Source organism: Heterodontus francisci, chromosome 11, assembly GCF_036365525.1.
Source record: "Heterodontus francisci isolate sHetFra1 chromosome 11, sHetFra1.hap1, whole genome shotgun sequence".
In the NCBI taxonomy this organism is placed as follows: Eukaryota; Metazoa; Chordata; class Chondrichthyes; order Heterodontiformes; family Heterodontidae; genus Heterodontus; species Heterodontus francisci.
The window spans coordinates 23,187,192-23,208,734 of record NC_090381.1 but is presented as its reverse complement, the minus strand read 5'-3'; the positions used below and the strand labels follow the sequence as shown (position 1 = coordinate 23,208,734).

Sequence of the window (21,543 nt, the reverse complement as noted above, 5' to 3'; positions counted from 1 at the left end):
TTTAAGATTATAATTGGTATTGTGCAACGAGATAGGATTACTTAATGACCTCATAGAGAAGGTGCCCCAGGCAACAGCGATCATAATATGAATGAATTTTACATCCAGTTTGAGGGAGAGAAGAGTGGGTCCAAGACTAGAATTTTAAACTTAAATAAGGGCAATTATGAGGGCATGTAAGCAGAGCTAGCTAAAGTGAACTGGCAAAGTAGGTTGAGGGAGAGGTCAATAGAAGGGCAGTGGTAGACATTTAAAGAGATATTTCTGAATATACTGAATAGATACATTCCAACGAGAAAGAAAAATTATGAGAGGACCTACCATCCATGGTTAACTAAAAAAGTTAAAGATATTAACAAATTTAAAGAAAAAGCATATTATTGCACAATCTGCAGATCAGATTGGAAATGTAAAAAGCAGCAATGACTAAAAGATTAATGAGGAGAAAAAAAATTTAGAGTACAAGAGAAAGCTGGTAAGAAATCTAAAAACAGATACTAAGAGTTTCAATTGATAATTAAAACAAGAGTTTGAGTGAGTGTTGGTCCTATAGAAAGTGAGTCTGGGGAATTAATAAGGGAAAATAAGGAGAAGGCAGATGAATTGACCAGGTATTTTGCATCGGTCTTCACTATAGAGGATACAAGTAACATCCCAGAAATGGCTGTAAATTAGGAAATGGAAGGGAGGGAGGAAGGAACTCAAGCAAAGTACAACGACCAGGGAAGCGGTACTGAACAAATTGTTGGAGCTGTGGAACATTTTGGGAATAGTGACCATAACTCTAAGATTTAAAGTAGTTATGGAAAAGGAGCAAGATGGGCCGGAAATCAAGGTAATGAATTGGGGGAAGGCCGATTTCAATAAGATAAAACAGGATCTGGCCAGAGTGGACAGTTGGAGTACTGTGTACAGTTCTGGGTATCACACTATAGGAGGGATGTGATTACACTGGAGAGGGTGCAGAGGAGGTTCACCAGGATGTTGCCTGGGCTGGAGCATTTCAGCTACGAAAAGAGACTGAAAAGGTTAGGGTTGTTTTCCTTACAGCAGAGAAGGCTGAGGGGGGACATGATTGAGGTATACAAAATTATGAGGGGCATTGATAGGTTAGATAGGAAGAAACTTCTTTGCTTAGTGGAGGGGTCAACAAGCAGGGGGCATAGATTTAAGTTAAGGGGTAGGAGGTTTAGAGGGAATTTGAGGGAAAAAATTTTCACCCGGAGGGTGGTTGGAATCTGGAATGCACTGCCTGAAGGAGGTGGTGGAGTCAGGAACAGGCCCAGTGCTGGAAAATGGGATTAGAATAGATAGCTGCTTAATGGCCAGCACCGACACGATTAGCTGAACGGCCTGTTTCTGTACTCTACAACTCGAAGACTCTATGACAAGTCCCCAGGTTCTGACGGACTTCATCCTAGGTTCTTAAAATAAGTAGCTAGTGAGATAGTTAATGCGTTGGTTTTCATTTTCCAAAATTCCCTTGATTTGGGGAAGGTTCCATTAGATTTGAAAATAGCAAATGTAACTCCTTTATTCAAAAAGGGAGGAAGACAGAAAGCACTACAGGCTAGTTTGCTATTATTAAAGATATTATAGCAGGACACTTAGGAAAATTCAAGGTAATCAGGCAGAGTCAACGTGGTTTTGTGAAAGGGAAATCATGTTTCACCAATTTATTGGAGTTCTTTGAAGTAGTAACTTGGGCTGTGGATAAAGGGGAACCGGTGGATGTACTGCACCTAGGTTTTCAAAGGGCATTTGATAAGGTCCCACAAAGATTATTGCAGAAAATAAAAGCTTATGGTGTAGGGGGTAACATATTGGCATGGATAGAAGATTGGCTAGCTAACAGGAAACAGAGAGTAAGCATAAATGCGTCATTTTCTGGTTGGCAAGATGTAACAAGTGGTGTGCCACAGGGATCTGTGCTGGGCCCTCAACATTTTACAATTTACATAAGTGACTTGGATGAAGAGACTGAAGGTATGGTTGCTAAATCTGTTGAAGTCACAAAGATAAGTAGGAAAGTAAGTTGTGAAGAGGACATAAGGCTACAAAGGGATATAGATAGGTTAAGTGAGTGACCAAATAGAGTATAATGAGGGAAAATTTAAAATTGTCCATTTTGGCAGGAAGAATAATGGTGAGAGATTGCAGAGCTGAGAAAGAGGGATCTGCATGTCCTAGTGCAAGAACTGCAAAAGCTTAGTATGCAGGTACAGCAAGTAATTAGGAAAGCTCATAAAACGTTATCGTTTACTAAAGGGGAATTGAATACAAAATTACAGAGGTTATGCTTCAGCTGTACAGTGCATTGGTGAGACCACCTCTGGAATACTATGTACAGTACTGGTTTCCTTATTTAAGGAAGGATGTAAATGGTTTGGAAGCTGTTCAGAGAAGGTTTACTGGACTAATACCTGGAATGGGCGGGTTGTCTTACAAGGAAAGATCGGACAGGCTCGGCTTATATCGCTGGAATTTAGAAGAGTAAGAGGCGACTTGATTGAAACATATTAAGATCCGAGGGGTCTTGACAGGGTGGATGTGGAAAGGATGTTTTCCCTTGAGAGAGAATCTTGAACTAGGGGTCACTGTTTAAAAATAAGGGGTCGCCCATTTAAGACAGAGATGAGGAGAAATATTTTCTCTGAGGGTCGAGTGTCTTTGGAACTCTCTTCCTCAAAAGGCAGTGGAAGCAGCATCTTTGAATATATTTTTAAGGCAGAGGTAGATAGATTCTTGATAAGCAAGGGGGTAAAAGGTTATGGGGGTAGGTGGGAATGTGGAGTCGAGGGTATAATCAGATCAGCCATGATCTTACTGAATGGCGGAATAGGCTCGAGGGGCCGAGTGGCCGACTCCTGCTCCTAATTCGTATGTTCGTATAACAAGATTCGATACATTAGATCTGCAGAAGATGTTTCCACTTGTGGGGCGCCCAAATCTAGGGCCCACAAAGAAGGCTTTGTGGAGCATAAATGCTGGCATCTATCAGTTGCAATGAATAGCCTGTTTCTATACACATTCGATGTAATATCAACTGAAATCAGACTTTCTGAATCTAGGTCTCAATCTGAATTTGTTTAATCTTAATCATGGCGAGTATTAAGATTTTACTGCTTGAAATGATTCCTGCCCCTGCTTGGACTCCAGCATCTTGTGATGGGCTTTATCAGTTCCTCAAATTCTCCCCTGGAGGTCTCACTACCAGCTATTAGGCTGTGAATGGCAAAAAAAATCTTTATGCTCAGATCAATCTCAAGATCAGTACAATCTCAAACCCAAAGAAATTCAAATATACATAAAGAAATGGCTGCTGCACATGCGGGATGGGAAACCTCCCACTGCAGATATTTCATTGAAGCTTGAGAATAATAAAGCAGAGGAATGGCACAAACAGTTAATTGTCCTAAAATCAAGGGATAAGATTCCAGAATAGTTGGAAAAAGTCAGTAAGTGGTTGTTTGTGTGGTGTAGGTGGAGACACTGCCTGTGCTGACTGCTACGTAAAGTCCAAATTCACACCACCACCGCCCCCCACCCCCAAACATCCCACCTCCCTAACGCAAGCTCATCATAAGGAAAATCAGAGCACTGAAAATTTGGACATTTTGCCAGCTCACTGAGACTGCTGGTAGAGTGAACTCTGGGAGCCTGCCAGCCCCTTACTGGACTCTATCACCCTGGAGCACACCATTTATTGTTAGATTTAATCCAACCATGCCATTGTCAAATGCACAATCCCTGAAGAGAAAGGCTTTAGCCACTCCGAGGGCCAAGGTCACACCAAGATCCTTGTGCAGGTAGAACTGTGGGGCACAGGAAAACAAGTCTCAACTCTGCCCAAATTTCTGGAGAAATTCTGACAGGTATTGGCTTACGTTGAAAATTGGGGAAGAAAATTCAGGTAAATTGCATCATGTTGCAAAGGGTTTGAAGGCAGAGCGTACCATACAAACAGCTACCTGCACTATACCCACCACCCAGCACTACAACTATATGCCACCCCTGCCCACTGTATCTCACTACACCTGCCTCCTCCATGTATCTGCTGCATGTCCAAACACATTACCAGTTATTGCATCCACATTTCATTCCCCAACTCCCTCACCGTATAACCATTTCACACATTGTTATACCCCATGCCCATTTCGCACACTCCACACCGTGTCCTTGCCCACAGTGACCACACACCCACCATATCTGCCCCCAGCGCACATCCTACCCCTTGTTGCCCCATACTGGATTCCCTACTATACCTTTTTCTCCAGTATTTGAGAAAATGGACTTGAGTTTCGTCCGCTTCTGTTTCTCTTCGGGTACAGATGGCAGTGGTTTGGCATTGTGATTCGTCAACAGGGCGTCCTTACTGCCCATAGGGAAGCTAGTGCTACTCACACGTACTGGGGGTGCAGGTGGCTTGTCTTCCAACTCTCCGTTATTGGACATAATTCCAGAATATGCAGCCCTAGAAAAAGGAGACAATGGTGAGCACTGAACGGCATCTCTACAGGCAAAGAGGATACGACTTGCAAAAATAAGACAGCATTGCTGGCTCAGAACAGCTACAACAGCCCAAATATCCCTGCTGCACAGCTTTTAATAAAAAGTAAGCCTATCATAGAGATCACGCCATTAGGTAAACCAAATTCACCAAGGTAAACTGCTCTATCACTTCCTAGTGGTAGTAAACCAATATTGCAATGCATTGCCAAAACTGAACTGTACATGTCAGCCAGCTGAGGGGGTAAATGCTTAAACATATGGCATTGTTCGAAAACAAGTGAATTTTAGAGCAGGAAGCTCTCCCCATCTTGTAACTTGTTCACACAGTTGCTCCAGTTTTTGTTAAAGTCTTCAGGTAGTTTCTTGAACAGAATTTAGTGGAAGCCAAAGTAAAGGAGGCTACTCCTTTTTAATCCGATATTCTTGTTCCTAATCTATACCGCATTGCACTGAAGGACGTGTTCAAAATTCACCTACAATGGTGAATGTAAAATTTTTAAATATAGAAGGACATTGAGTCAATTTATAAATAGAATTTTTAAAATTACATTGATTTTTTAAAACTTGCATTCCAAACAGGTAAATGCAGATTATCAGTGTTATGGTATCAGGTAATCACACTTTTCTTACAAAATCTATGCAACTGTTCCAGACACAACAGGCAAATCAAATCTCCAAATGCATCCATTTCTGTTATGAAATGTCAGAGGTATAGGGGTCACAGTGAACTGAGGAAAGGGGCCAGAAACCTGGAAAAGCAGGTGGGACAGGCAAAGACAAAGAGAAGCACCCACTGATGAAAGCACACAGACCTGAAGCGTTAACTGCTTCTCTCTCCAAAGATGCTGCCAGATGTGCTGAGTATTTCTGTTTTTGTTTCAGATTTCCAGCAGCCAAAGTATTTTGCTTTTGCAAAGAGAAGCACCATCAACTGTCACATGTCCTCCTTCTACACAAACTCCAGGATGACATTCTCTTCCTTGACTTGTGAACAAACCAAGGGGCTGCTCCCAATTCTCAGTAGAAGCTTAAACGTTATTCCTGGGTATTAGACACCCAGAGTAATTCCAAGTGCAGCTCAATCCCTTCAAACTGACACTATAAATGGAGGTTTGCGCCACTTTGTTGATGTTTCTTTTTCTACTAACCATATCTCTCCCTTTGTTATTTTGGAATTTGTTAAGGGAAGATCTTGTTTGACCAACTTGATCGAATTTTTTGAAGTAGTAACAAGGAAGATAGATGAGGGTAGTGCAGTTGATGTGGTCTACATGGATTTTAGCAAGGCTTTTGACAAGGTCTCTCATGGCAGTTCTGGACACCTCATTACAGAAAGGATGTAATTGCACCAGAGAGGGTACAGAGGAGATTTATGAGGATGTTGCTGGGACTGGAAAAATGCAGCTATGAGGAAAGATTGGATAGGCTGGGGTTGTTCTCCTTGGAACACAGAAGGCTGAGGGGAGATCTGATTGAAATATACAAAATTGAGGGGCCTGGATAGAGTGGAGGTGACGGGCCTATTCATCTTAGCAGCACAGTGGCGCAGTGGTTAGCACCGCAGCCTCACAGCTCCAGCAACCCGGGTTCAATTCTGGGTACTGCCTGTGTGGAGTTTGCAAGTTCTCCCTGTGTCTGCGTGGGTTTTCGCCAGGTACTCCGGTTTCCTCCCACATGCCAAAAGACTTGCAGGTTGATAGGTAAATTGGCCATTATAAATTGCCCCTAGTATAGGTAGTGAATAATAGGGACAGGTGGGGATGTGGTAGGTGTATGGAATTAGTGTAGGATTAGTATAAATGGGTGGTTGATGGTCGGCACAGACTCGGTGGGCCGAAGGGCCTGTTTCAGTGCTGTATCTCTAAATAAAAAATAAAAATAAAAAGAGGTCAGTGACTAGGGGGGGTATAGATTTAAAGTGATTGGTGGAAAAATTAGAGGGGAGAGGAGGAAAAAGATTTTCACCCAGAGGGTGTTGGGGGTTTGGAACTCACTGCCTGAAAGGGTAGTTGAGGCAGAAACCCTCAACTCGTTCAAAAGGAGTCTGGATATGCACCTCAAGTGCCATAATCTGCAGGGCTACGACCAAATGCTGGAAGGTGGGGTTAGAATGGGTGGATAGATTTTTATCCGGCACAGTCAAGATGGGCCGTGGCCTCTTTCTGTGCCTTAAACTTTCTAGATTCCACACCTGACCACCAACATTTCATCCCACAAACCATGGCAACGAAACAGTGTGGAACTTACCCCAGCCCCGCACTTCATACCTTCACTGGCTGTCTGACAAGTCTTGTGGTACTATACATAGCAACAGAGTACTGCAGAAGTCTTTGTAATGATCTGTATCGTTTGGGAATCTTAAACATTGACTGCAGTCTTGCTGTATAAACAAGGTCACTGTGCAGCTGAGCAAATACAGCTGTCTTTGATATTACTGAAATAAAAAAAGTAAAGCAAGATCTAAATCCTCTGTCATCCCACTAGGATGTTAATCACCCTTTATATTAACCTTGGAGTCAGATATACTATTTGGTTTAATCACATTTTTGAGTTTGCACCATAAATATTCCCAGATTCCGTAACTGCACGTGGACCCTACATTCCCTATGATATGGAGTGCACTTTTCCCTGTATATTATCTAAATAAATGACAGCGATACCATGAATAACAGAGGATCCTTTTTCTGTAATGCATCAGGTGCTACCAAGAATTCTCCTCTCTGCTCATGGTAAACTGAACAAACATGTACAGGCTTTGAATCAATGGGTGGCCTTAATTACTTAAGATAACGTGTACAGCGATACATGTTTCCCCACACACTCTACATAACAAAGACGCAACTTGCCTTCTCTCTAAATCTGAACCTTTAACAAAGGAACAGGAGTAGGCCATTCAGTCCCTCAAGCCTGTTCCATCTTTCAATTGGATCATGTCTGATCTGTATCTTAACTCCATTTACCCGTCTTGGTTCCGTACGCCTTAATACTGTTGCCTAACAAAATTCACCAATCTCAGTTTTGAAATTTTCAAGTGGACCCCGGCCTAAACATTTTTTCAGTTGGAGGTGGAGGTGGGGGTTGGGGGGGGGGGGGGGGGGGGGTGCGGGGAGGAGGTGGGAGAGTGTTCCAGATTTCCACTGGCCTTTGTGTGAAGTGCTTCCTGACATCACCCCTGAACAGCCCAGCTCTATTTTAACAAACCCCCTTGTTCTGGACAGAGAAATGGATGTCCAATTACTAGAAACTTACATTCGCTCGGGTGGCTCTAACTAAAGATACACGGCCTTACAAGTGGCTCCAAGTTTGAAACACCAAATGCCCTCTAAAACCTGCAAGAGTACATCTCTGACCACATGCTCTTTAGCACCCAAGTGCCCCGCTCTTTCCTCAAAAGATATCAAACAGCTATCAAAGTCATGACCACAGGTTGGCAGCTACGGTTTGAACTGTAACTGGGGCTTCTCATACTGTATTTGGCTGTGTGCCAGACTGGATGAAGACATCTTCAACAGAAAAGTTTCTAAGGATTATGCACCAATTTTACCCTTAGGATAAGACAATAATGGCCCACTGCCAGGTTCATCAACCAATTAACACGTCAATGCCTAATTGGGAAAGCCAAAACAAACATACACCTGGGACAAAAAGATCCAACAAATTGTTGGGATGATGGCAAGACACAACTCAAATACTTCAGTCTGTATTATTGCATCTAAACCAGATTAATTCCAGACACTTCCAGAGTTACATTGTGTTCTATACAACTGGTGATCATCCCAATCTATTGGTATCCTTAACACCAGAAAGGATGCAACAGGAGCTACAATTCTGGATACATCTCTACTTTTTCAGCGTCAAGACAAGAGCTGCAGGTGCATACTGTGGGATTCAGCTACACACACCAAGATGGTCGCAGATTCAATCTGTGGTCCATTAGCTGGTCTCAAATGGGGTAGAAATGGGCGTATTGAAATTGTCCCCACTGCCCCTAGGTTTTGGGGAGGAGGGAGACACTGTTCATCATTCAACAGCCCCGACAAACTTCAGCACAAAGGCTAAATATCAAGGTTCAAAGGAGATCATAACATTGTGCCCCCACTTCACGATCACATGTATCCACACACTAAATGATATAATTGCAGCTCCAATAAGCACTCAGGATGTGCAGAAGCACTGCACAATAAGGGATGTTTCAGAATCAATCCTTTTCCATACATTAGAAGGGCCTTTGATCAGAGTGTGCAGTGAGGAAATCACTGGGTATTGTACTGAATTCCAGTCTTGTGCTCCACACACCTCAGCCCTGTTACTACATCCAGTCTTCACAAGCACAGTTTTTTTCCCCCAAACACATGCAGTCACAGTTCAGCTGCACATCACTGGGAACATGCTGAGCTCAGAGTGATCACCGCAACATTCACCATCTGCATGTCACTTTTGGTGAACAGATTTATACACTGGTGGTGGAGAAAGCGCCAGCTGCACACCAGTCACCATTTGGTCTGCAACCAAAAAGCCTTTATTTATTTCCAGGATGAAATACAAAGTGCACAATTTTCCAGTATGATAGGGCCAATTGGAGTCCACCAAAGAAGCTGCAGCTCCACCCAGCACCCCATCTACCAAAAGATTCACATTTTACTGGAGCTCAGACCACACAGATGAAAGTAAAGGCAATCAACTTACAGCTCCCACGGAAATATTAGCTGTAATCATAAAATTTGACAACCAATAAATCCCCGATAATAAACACTGAATTTCACAGTCACTGTAAACCAAAGGCCCCAAATATAGAGTCGCAGATCACAATTCTTAGAGCAAAAATCCTAGGTCTGATAATTTGACTCATTCAGCCATCCTCGTCACATCGAATAGCACCACATCCCATCAGTGCAGCTACCCCATTGGCATCTGCCCAGACTCAGTTTAAAAAAAGATGTCCTGCTACATGAGCCAAATAGACCTACTGCATTCGTTGATGGAGAAGGTCAAGATGACATTGAAACCTCGGTGTATCAACTTTTAACAAGCCAAGACCCAGTCATTAGTACAACAGAAGCACAAAACTGAGAGGACCCAACTGCACCACACCGATCATCATATGATTGAATTTTACATTCAGTTTGAGGGAGAGAAGAATAGGACCAAGACTAGTATTTTAAACTTAAATAAGAGCAATTATGAGGGCATGAAAGCAGAGCTAGCTAAAGCGAACTGGCAAATTAGGTTAAGGGATAAGTCAATAGAGATGCAGTGGCAGACATTTAAGGGGATATTTCAGAAGACACAGAACAAATACATTCCAACAAGAAAGAATATTTGAAGGGGAGGACCCACCATCTAACTAAAAAAGTTAAAGACAGCATCAAACTTAAAGAAAAAATATATAATTGCACAAAGATGGGTGGCAGGTCAGCAGATTGGAAAGAATATTAAAAAAAAGCAAAGACTGACAAAGATTAAAAAGGAGGGAAAAATTACAGTACGAGAGAAATCTAGCTAGAAATATAAAAAGAGTCAGTGTTTCTATAGATATTTCAAAAAGAGTTAACAAAGTGAGCTTTGCTTGTATAGAAAGTGAGCATGGGGAATCAATAATGGAAAATAAGGAGATGGCAGATGAACTAAACAGGTATTTTGCATCGGTCTTCACTACTGAGGATACAAGTAACATCCCAGTGTTAGCTGTAAGTCAGGAAATGGAAGGGAGGGAGGAACTCAAGAAAATTACAATTAAAGGGCTGCTCAGGTCAGGGAAAAAAAAACCAACCCCGAACCCGACAGAGCCACATCAGACCCGAGCCCAACCCAGCGCGAGTCCCTCCATTTCTCCCTGAACCCGACCTGACCACTGGAATGTTCACTTTACCTACCTTCCGCCTCCGAATCTGCAGGAAGCTGCAGCATGAGCGTGATGACGTCATAGAGACGCTCACTGCGCAGACTCAGAGTTTCCCTCCTTGACATCCCGGACTCCAAGCTCAGGTAGGCTTTTCAACTTTTGACACTTACCAGCAGAGCAAAATGCACTACTTACTGCGCGTGTCCAACCCGGATCCGGCCCGACCCGAGCCTGAATGCCGGACCCGGAAGAGCGACCCAACCCGAACCCGACACACGTCTTCGGGTCCCGTCGGGTTCGGGTCGGGTAGCAGACCTTTAATTACAATCACTAGGGAAGTGGTGCTGAGCAAATTGTTGAAGCTGTGGGCTGACAAATCCCCGGGTCCTGATGGACTTCATCCTAGGATCTTAAAAGAAGTGGCTAGTGAGATAGTTGATGCGTTAGTTTTATCTTTCCAAAATTCCCTAGATTCGGGGAAGGTTCCATCAGATTGGAAAATAGCGATTGTAACTCCTTTATTCAAAAAGGGAGGGAGACAGAAAGCAGGAAACTATAGGCCAGTTAGCTTAATATCTGTCATAAGAAAAAATGTTAGAAGCCATTATTAAAGATGTTATAGCAGGGCACTTAGAAAAATTCAAGGTAATCAGGCAGGTTTTGTGAAAGGGAAATCATATTTAACCAAATTATTGGAGGTCTCTGAACGTGCTATGGATAAAGGGGAACCGGTAGATGTATTGTACTTAGATTTCCAGAAGACATTTGATAAGGTGCCACATCAAAGGTTATTGTGAAAATAAAAGCTTATGGCACAGGGGGTAACATATTGACATGGATAGAAGATCGATTAGCTAACAGAAAACAGAGAGTAAGCATAAATGGGTCATTTTCTGGGTGGCAAGATATAAAGAGTGGTGTGCCACATGGATCAGAGCTGGGGCCTCAACTTTTTACAATTTATATAAATGACTTGGATGAAGGTATGGTTGCTAAATTTGCTGATGACACAAAGTAGCAAAGTAAGCTGTGAAGAGGACATAAGGAGGCTACATAGGAATATAGATAGGTTAAGCGAGTGGGCAATGATCTGGCAAATGGAGTTGAATGTGGGAAAATGTGAAATTGTCTATTTTGGCAGGAATAATAAAGCATATTACTTAAATGGTGAGAGATTGCAGAGCTCAGAGGCAGAGGGATCTGGGTGCCCTGGTGCATGAATCACAAAAGGTTAGTATGCAGGTTCAGCAAGTAATTAGGAAAGTGAATAGAATGTTATCGTTCATTGCGAGGGGAATTCAATACAAAAGTAGGGAGGTTATGCTTCAGTTATACAGGGCATTGGTGAGGCCACATCTGGAATACTGTGTACAGTATTGGTCCCCTTATTTAAGGAAGGATGTAAATGCATTGGAAGCAGTTCAGAGAAGGTTTACTAGACTAATACCTGGAATGGGTGGGTTGTCTTATGAGGAAAGGTTGGATACGCAGGGCTTGTATCGCTGGAGCTTAGAAGAGTAAGAGGCGACTTGATTGAAACATACAAGATCCTGAGCGGTCTTGACAGGGTCATCGAGTTATACAGCAGAGAAACAGGTCCTTTGGCTCATCGTGTCCGTGCCGGCCATCAAGTACCTGTCTATTCTAATCCCATTTTCCAGCAGTTGGTCCGTAGCCTTTATGCTATGGCATTCCACGTGCTCATCTAAATACTTCTTAAATGTTGTGAGTGTTCCTGCCTTTACCACCTCTTCAGGCAGTGTGTTCCAGATTCCAACCACCCTCTGGGTGAAAAATCTTTTCCTCAAATCCTCTCTAAACTTCCTGCCCCTTACCTTAAAGCTATGCCCCCTGGTTATTGACACCTCCGCTAAGGGAAAAAGTTTCTTCCCATCAATGCCCCTCATAATTTTGTATACCTCAATCATATCTCCCCTCAGTCTTCTCTGCTCCAAGGAAAACAACCCCAGCCTATCCAGTCTCTCTTCATAGCTGAAATGCTCCAGCTCAGGTAACATCCTGGTGAATCTCCTCTGCACCCTCTCCATTGCAATCACATCCTTCCTATAGTGTGGTGCCCAGAACTGTACACAGTACTCCAGCTGTGGCCTAACTAGCGTTTTATATAGCTCCATCATAACCTCCCTGCTCTTATATTGTATGCCTCGGCTAATAAAGGCAAGTATCCTGTATACCTTCCTAATCACCTTATCTACCTGTGCTGCTGCCTTCAGTGATCTAAGGACAAGTATACCAAGGTCCCTCTGACCCTCTGTACTTCCTAGGATCTTACCACCCATTGCATATTCCCTTGCTCTGTAAGTCCTTCCAAAATGCATCACCCCACACATCTCAGGATTAAATTCCATTTTCCACTGCTCTGTCCATCTTACCAGCCCATCTATATCGTCCTGTAATCTAAGGCTTTCCTCCTCACTATTCACGACACCAATTTTCGTGTCATCTGCGAACTTATTGATCATACCTCCTATATTCACGTCTAAATCATTAATGTACACTGCAAACATCAAGGGTCCCAGCACCTATCATTGCAGTACACCACTGGTCACAGGCTTCCAATTGCAAAAACAACCCTGGACCATCACCTCCTGCCATTAAGCCAATTTTGGATCCAATTTGCCAAATTGCCTTGGATCCCATGGGCTCTTACCTTCTTAACCAATCTCCCATGAGGGACCTTATCAAAAGCCTTACTGAAGTCCACGTAGACCACATCAACTACTTTACCCTCATCTACACATTTGGTCACCTCCTTGAAAAATTCAATCAAGTTTGTTAGACATAATCTCCCCCTGACAAAGCCATGCTGACTATCCCTGATTAATCCCTGCGTCTCCAAGTGGAGATTAATCCTGTCCCTCAGAATTTTCATCAATAGTTTCCCTACCACTGATGTTAGACTCACTGGCCTGTAATTATCTGGTTTACCCCTGCTACCCTTCTTGAATAATGGTACCACATTCGCTGTCCTCCAGTCCTTTGGTACCTCTCCTGTGGCCAAAGAGGATTTGAAAATTTGTGTCAGAGCCCCTGCAATCTCCTCCTTTGCCTCACATAGCAGCCTGGGATACATCTCATCTGGGCCTGGGGATTTATCCACTTTTAAGCCCGCTAAAACCACTAATACCTCCTCCCTTTCAATGCTAAATTGTTCAAGTATATTACAATCCCCCTCCCTGATCTCTACACCTACATTGTCCCTGTCCACGGTGTACAGATGAAAAGTAATCATTTAAAACCTCACCTATGTCCTCTGGCTCCACACACAGCTTTCCACTTCGGTCCTTAATGGGCCCCACTCTTTCCCTGGTTATCCTCATGCCCTTCATATACTTATAAAACGTCTTGGGATTTTCCTTCATCTTGCCCGCCAGTGTTTTTTCAAGCCCCCTCTTCGCTCTAATTACTTTTTTTTCCAAGTACCCCCTACACTTTCTACACTCCTCTCGGGCCTCCGCTGTTTTCAGCCCCTTGAATCTGCCATAAGCCTCCTTTTTTTCCGGATCCAATTCTCTATATCCCTTGACATCCAGGGTTCCCTGGACTTGTTGGTCCTACCCTTCACCTTTCCAGGAACATGTTGGCCCTGTACTCTCACTATTTCCTTTTTGAATGACTCCCATTGGTCTGATGTAGACTTTCCTACAAGTAGCTGCTCCCAGTCCACTTTGGCCAGATCCTGTTTTATCATATTGAAATTGGCCTTCCCCCAATTCAGTATCAGGTCCATCTTTATCCTTTTCCATAACTACCTTAAATCTTAGAGTTATGGTCACTATTCCCAAAATGCTCCCTCACGGACACTTCTACCACTTGGATGTGGATGTAGAAAATTCTCCCTTGTGGGAGAATCTAGAACTGGGGGGGAGGGGGGGGGGGGGGGGTCATTGTTTAAAAATAAGGGGTAGCTCATTTAAGAGAGAGGAGGATAAATGTTTTTTTTCCACAGGGTCATGAGTCTTGGGAACTCTCTTCTTCAAAATGCAGTGGAAGCAGAGTCTTTGAATATATTTAAGGCAGAGGTAGATAGATTCTGGATAAGCAAGGGGGTCAAAGATTTCAGGGTTAGGTGGGAATGTGGAGCTGGGGTTACAATCAGATCACCCATGATCTTGTTGACTAGCAGAGCAGGCTTGAGGGGCTGAGTGGCCTACTTTTGCTCCTAATTTGTACGTTTGTTTGTATGCTCATATGTAGAATCATAGTCACAGAGAGATACAGCACTGAAACAGGCTCTTTGGCCCACCGAGTCTGTGCCGACCATCAACCACCCATTTATACGAATCCTACATTAATCCCATATTCCCTACCACATCCCCACCTTCCCTCAATTCTCCTACCACCTACCTACACTAGGGGCAATTTACAATGGCCAATATACCTATCAACCTGCAAGTCTTTGGCTGTGGGAGGAAACCGGAGGACCTGGCAGAAACCCACTCGGTCACAGGGAGAACTTGCAAACTCCACACAGTACTGTATCCTCAGTCAGGATCTCAAGAGCAACAGATGGCAAGACAAGTACCTACGTCTGTGTGGCACCTTCTTACAGCTTTTATTTAGCACTTTTAATGCAGTAAAATATGTGCTTCACAGGACTGTTATCAAAAAAAATTGTAATGAATCATGTAAGGAGATATTAGGGCAGATGTCCAAAAGCTTGGTCAAAGAGGTAGGTTTTAAGAAGTGTCTTAAAAAGAATTAAGAGAGGCACATGTACCGCAACATGCTCGACAATAAATCATTTTCAGGGCGCAGTGACTATTGTTGTGTAAGCAAACCCAACAGGCATTCTACACACACAACATTTACACACAGGAAGATAGTCAAGTTTGTTTCCAACATTGGGCTGATGCCACTATCACTGTGCTCGAGTGAACACTGGCACAGTTCTCACCTCTATGTACAAGGGGTTGCCGTTCAAATTTAATGAAAAGTCATCGGAAAGCAACCCAGTATTAAAAAGTACTGAACACATCTGGGCCAAATTGTTTCAGCCCATTCCTGCCCCACTGAACTGATTTTTTCCCTATGTCAACTATTTTTACTCCCCCTGTCCAATTTCTTTCCACCTACATCCATGACTCTGCCGATGCCCTCTGTCACTTCAACAGTTTCCAGTTCCTGGCCCTCACCGTCTCCTATTTACCATGGAAATCCAATCCCTTTCCAACTCCATCCCAGGATGGTCCAACAGCTCTCAGCTTCTTCCTTGAATGGAGGCCCAACCAGTCAGTCAACCACCAGCCTCCTCCACCTGACTGAACTTGTGCTCATACTGAACAACTTCTCCTTCAACTCCACTCACTTCCTCCAAATAAAATGTGTTGCTATGGGTACCCACATGGGTCCTAGTTATGCCTGCCTTTTTGAGATATGTGGAACATTCCTTGTTCCAGTCCTGCTCAGGCCCCCTCCCTCAACTCTTCTTCCAGTACATTGATGACTGTATCCATGTCACTTCCTGCTCTCACCCTGAACTGGAAAATTTCATTGTTTCCAATTTCCACCCTTCTCTCACCTTCAAATGGTACATCTCCGGCTCTGCCCTTCCATTCCTCGACTTCTTCGTCTCCATTTCTGGGGATAGGCTATCTACCATATTTACTATGAGCCCAGGGACTCCCACCGTTACCTGGACTACACTTCCTCACACCCACTTCCTGCAAGGATTCGATTCCATTCTCTCAGTTTCTCCATCTCCATCACATCTGCTCGGTTGAGGCAATTTTCTATACTAGTGCCTCTGATGTCTTCCTTTTTCCTCAACCAAGAATTTCCTCCCCACCATGGTTGACAGGGCCCACAACTGTATCTATTTCACGCACTTCTGTTCTCACCCCTTCCCCTCCCTCGTAGAACCACGGTAGGGTTTCCCATGAGCTCACCTTCCACCCTATCAGCCTCTGTATTCAAAGGATCATACTCTGCCATTCTGCCACCACCAAACACGTCTTCCCCTCCCCTTTCAGCATCCCATGTACTGTTCCCTCCATGACACCTGGTCCATTCCTCAGTCACCAACACCTCCCCACTTTCCATGCAAGCACAGGAGATGCAACACCTGCCCATTTACCTCTCCTCTTCTCATCGTCCAGAGCCCTAAACACTACTTCCAAGCTATTTGCTTGTACTTCTTTCAATTTAGTATACTGCATACAATGTGGTCTCCTCTACACTGGGGAGACCAAACACAGACTAGGTGACCGCTTTGCAAAACACCTCCATTCAGTCCGCAAGCGCGACCCTGAGCTTCCCGTCGCTTCTCATTTCAATTCTCTACCTTGCTCCCACTCAGACCTTTCTGTCCTTGGCCTGCTGCAGTGTTCCAATGAAGCTCAACACAAGCTCGAGGAACAGCACCTCAACTTTCGAATGGGCACTTTACAGCCTTCTAGACTCAATACGGAGTTCAATAATATTGGATCATACACCTCTGCCCCCATTTTTTTCTTTTGTTGTGTTTTGCTGGTTCTTTTTTTCATCCTCCGTCCACCCCTTGTTTCTTTCTTTACCCCTTTACTTTGTGTTCAGACAACTGCTATCCTGTCATTTATACCTCATTCAGATACACCTTTTATTTATTCACTTGTCCCATTACCACCCACTTTGGTTGCATACCATGAAACCTTTTGTCATTTAATCTCTCCTGCTCTCCATCCTATCAGACATTCCCTTTTGTTCTTCTTCTCCCCCCCACCCCTCCTTTGCACTCTCAAAACTTATTACATTTCTAACTTTTGCCAGTTCTGAAACATTAACTATGCTTGTCTGTCCACAGATGCTGCCTGACCTGCTGAGTATTTCCAGCATTTTCTGTTTCAGTACTTTTAAAGTGTAGTCATGTTATAATGTAGGAAACACGGCAGCCAACTGCTGCACAGCAAGCTCCCACAAACAGCAATGAGATAATGACCAGATAATTTGCTTTTAGTGGTGTTCATCGAGAGATAAATATTGACCAGGTCACCCAGGAGAATTTTCCGGTTCTTTGAAATAGTGCCTGGGATCTTTTACAGCCAACTGAACGCTCAGACGAGGCCTCGTTTTAATGTCTCATCTGAAATTGTGCATTTCCGACACTGCAGCATTCCCTCAGTATTGCACGAGTGTTTCCAATGAAAGCAAAGAGTGGACAGGCGTACAGGCACAAGAATTTTAATACATAAACATGGATTTTTTTTTTTTTTTAATATGAATCCCCCATTGAGCCTGAAACTTAAAACTAACCCTGGTAACAGTCTGTTTGCACCTGTGTTTTGTACATATACATCTTCACATTTACTTCATCATCTGGTGAGCTTCACATTCTACTCAAACTGCATGCACAGAATTCATACCACATCCTTTAATCGTAAAATCTCAAGAATCAATTAATTTTCTGGTAAGTTAAAGAAGCTAGGAGATGAAAAGGAAATAAGACCACAGCCAGATACGTATCTACAACAGATGAAACTCTAAAGCTTGCATAACATAAGAAATGGAAGCAAAAGTAGGCCATTTTTTCTCTTCAGATAAGTATCCAATTCTCTTTTGAAGTTCTCGATTGAATCTGTCTGCACCACACTCTCAGGCAGTGCATTCCAGCTCCTAACCACTCACTACAAGGACACCCAAGTAAGTCTGAGTATCAATATGTACTATGTTTCATCTTTTAAAAAATATTTTGCTTTTCCATTTTTCCTACGAAAGTGGATAATTTCACATTTCCCCACATTGTACTCCATCCACCACCTTTATGCACACTCACTTAACCTGTCTATCATCACTTTGGAGCCTCTTTGCATCCTCCTCACAACTTACATTCCCACTTAGTTTCCTATTAGCAGAAAACATGGATACATTCATCCAGGCCATTGATACCGCTTATAATTAGCTGAGGCCCAATCACTGATCCTTGTGATACCCTATTATTGGTACAACCTATCAACCCAAACATGACCCATTTATTTCGACTCTCTTTTCTGGCCATTAACCAATTTCCAATCCAAGCTAATTCATTACCCCCAATCCCATGTACGAGTAACCACCTTATCAAAAGTTTCCTGAAGACTGGAAGTTAAGCTGTGACAGTAATGGTCATTCCCCAATACTGCTGTGTCACTGAAGAAAGCAAAAGACCACCACGTACCACGACCCTCAAACAAAACAGCACTGCATCTCACATTATAACTTCCAACCACAAAACATATTAGGCAATGAATAGCACAGCCTGAATTCTCCCACATCAAGGAGCACACGTTCTTGTATGGAGAAACCAAATTTTATTTTTAGTTGTGCTTGGGACATGGGCAATGATGGAAAGGCTGCATTTTACATCGAACCTAGTTGCCTGGAAGTGATGATGGTGTTGATAGGCCAGCTTCTGGAAGCACTCTCATTCTTGAGGCTGGTGCTCCCCTGATGGTTTTACATGGGGGTTTCCAAGACTTTTCTCTGAGGACAATGAAACAGCAGCAATATCTGTCCAAGTCAGGTTGGCGTGACCTTGGCGGTATTGCTGCTTCCATGATATAGTGGCCCTGATCTTCCTCAGTGACAGGGTTGGGAGACGCTGTTCAATAACTTGGGATGGGTGGGAGGGTGAATCGTGTGAAGAACCAGCATCCAAGACCCTCTTTCCAACCTCCACACCGCCCCTCAAAAGTCTGGATGGAAGGATATACCACCCTCCTCCAGTGCCAGCCACATAAATGCATGTGGGGCCCCTACTTGGCCTTTATTCCCAGCTGATGGGTGTGCGCAGTAAACACCCAGCAGGGAAACAGGGCGGTAATGGAATCTCAATTCATCTCAAGTTGTCAAAATATACAGCTGATTTTAGAATGGCCTGGCATTAGGTGTACTGTGTAACAGACAGTTTTCCTTGCATCATTCAAACTTTAAAAAATACTTTTAAAAACCAAACACAGCAACAATGAAACACTTGACAATGTCTGCTCAAAACTAATAGATAACTATCCTTCACTATCTATTCCTAGGGACAGGCATAAATGCTGGCCTTGCCACTGATGCTGCCATCTCATGAATGAATAAAATAAAAATCAAATTCCACAACACCACAGATATGCAGCACACAACTGCTGTGATCCTCCTCCATAATCAATAGGGTATCCATTTCGAATTCATCAAAGCAAGTTTTTTTTAAACTACAAAAAAAATTTCTATGATGTTAAGCATATCACAGGGTGATCAGACTACACTTACACAACTTGGAGATTAAAGTGGACCCAGCGATGGTACAACTTCAGCACTCTTGCTGCATGGAGTTAATCATTGCTTCGCGTTCCCCACGTTTAGTTTAGAGATACAGCACTGAAACAGGCCCTTCGGCCCACTGAGTCTGTGCTGACCATCAACCACCCATTTATACTAATCCTACACTAATCCCATATTCCTACCACATCCCCACCTGTTCCTATATTTCCCTACCACCTACCAGGGGCAATTTATAATGGCCAATTTACCTACCAACCTGCAAGTCTTTTGGCTTGTGGGAGGAAACCGGAGCACCCGGAGGAAACCCACGCAGACACAGGGAGAACTTGCAAACTCCACACAGGCAGTACCCAGAATTGAACCCGGGTCGCTGGAGCTGTGAGGCTGCAGTGCTAACCACTGCGCTGCCCCTATGAAGAGCTTCACCCTTCAACTTGCGTTGACACTGAAATGCCTCTCAATGACATTGTCCCAAATATCCAGTATTGCTCGGCAATGCCTCTCAATGACACTGTCCCAAATATCCAGTATTGCTCGGCAATGCCTCTCAGCACCACTGTCTCCACTGCGAGGGAGCACGCTTCCTTGACATGGTCCTAAATATTCATTGGTGACATACTAACAGAAAATTTAAAAACGCTCTGGAGGTTCACTCTCCTAAACATTAGAATGCTTGGTACAGGTACGATGCGCACCATTTATCAGCCCACATGGAAATAAAGTTGGCCAGTACAGAACTCCTGGGAGAAGCGGGAAAGAGCACAGAGGACCACAAAAAAAAAAACAATCCTAATAAATACATGCTTTAATATACTCAACTCCACTATACCAAAAAACAAACACAGCACCAGGTGTCTTCCCCACTCTGCCAACCACCACCCCAACTTGGCCTGGGTACTAAAAAAGGGTTTATTACTACCCGAGAGATCAACAGATCCACCGTGCAGTCTCAGCACTCCCTGCCTCCAAGGAATTGCAGGAAAAAAGCTCTGAGCTGAGGTTACTGAAATCATTATTCAGATGGATACACCGTACCCAAGAGAATGGGAGTGGGAGCAAAAGTGGTGAGCCATATTGGCAAACAGAACAAACTTCAGCAAAGTAGTCACCTAAACTACATTGAGGAGATTGCAATGTGAAGAGTGACTACAGTGTATTATACTGGATGAAGCACACACAAGATACAAGAGGCAGTGCTATGTAAATATGCATCTGCCAGCAGTGGGACATGCCATCTTTTATTTTCATTCAATCTACAAAAATAGACATTTAATCGCACTTTGGTCGGGGTCAGCTCGGCCCAATCGAATTGCTTGAAATGCAGAAGCAAGCTGTGTGAAAAACTGGCTCCTTATAAAGGAAAAGTCACAATTACAAGGACTCTCTAGTGATTGCCACCTTGCCTCTATAAAGCACCAGTTTATCATACGCTGAGAGGTGCACTGTTATCTCATTGACTTATGACAGTGAGTAATGGCACAAGATTGCGATGGATCTGTCTACATGTACAATCAACAATGAGCAGCCCTGTCACTGGACCCATCACAGAGTAACATTTGGCTCCGAGTAGCTTGTTGTCAACAGCAGCAGACATTGGCCACAACGACTGCCGAAGAAAGTGGATGCGTTCAAGATACAAAAAGGCAGGACTTTAACACTGATTAACCTCTTCATTCTCACTGCTACCACTGTTGGAGCAAGACTCCACACCATCGCAATAGCCTAGCATCTGCTGCTGTAACACTGGTTATCAGTATAGAGACGACCAAGTGCTGCAGACTCTGTTGGCTGAGAAAGCAGATATTCATGTACAACAAACCACTCCTCCCCAGTGTGATCAATGCACATTTATAGGGCCACACTTATTCAATACTTGCAGACAGCATCCTGCTCCAAAGAGTCCAACATGTCATCTTGCATCAAAGCTGATTAAAGAGCCTCTTTAAAGG

General features: G+C 43.5%; 1 protein-coding gene across 4 annotated transcripts in view; it reads right to left on the bottom strand.

The window, feature by feature from the left end:
* Positions 1-21,543, bottom strand: part of LOC137375139 (serine/threonine-protein kinase PAK 2-like) — an 80,577-nt gene that overhangs the window by 23,120 nt on the left and 35,914 nt on the right. For all 4 annotated transcript variants that reach the window (XM_068041826.1, XM_068041824.1, XM_068041827.1 and 1 more), the window contains one exon: positions 4,266-4,474. In XM_068041826.1, the coding sequence (XP_067897927.1) occupies positions 4,266-4,455 (190 nt within the window). In that variant the 5' untranslated portion in view covers positions 4,456-4,474. The remainder of the gene's footprint in view (positions 1-4,265; positions 4,475-21,543) is intronic.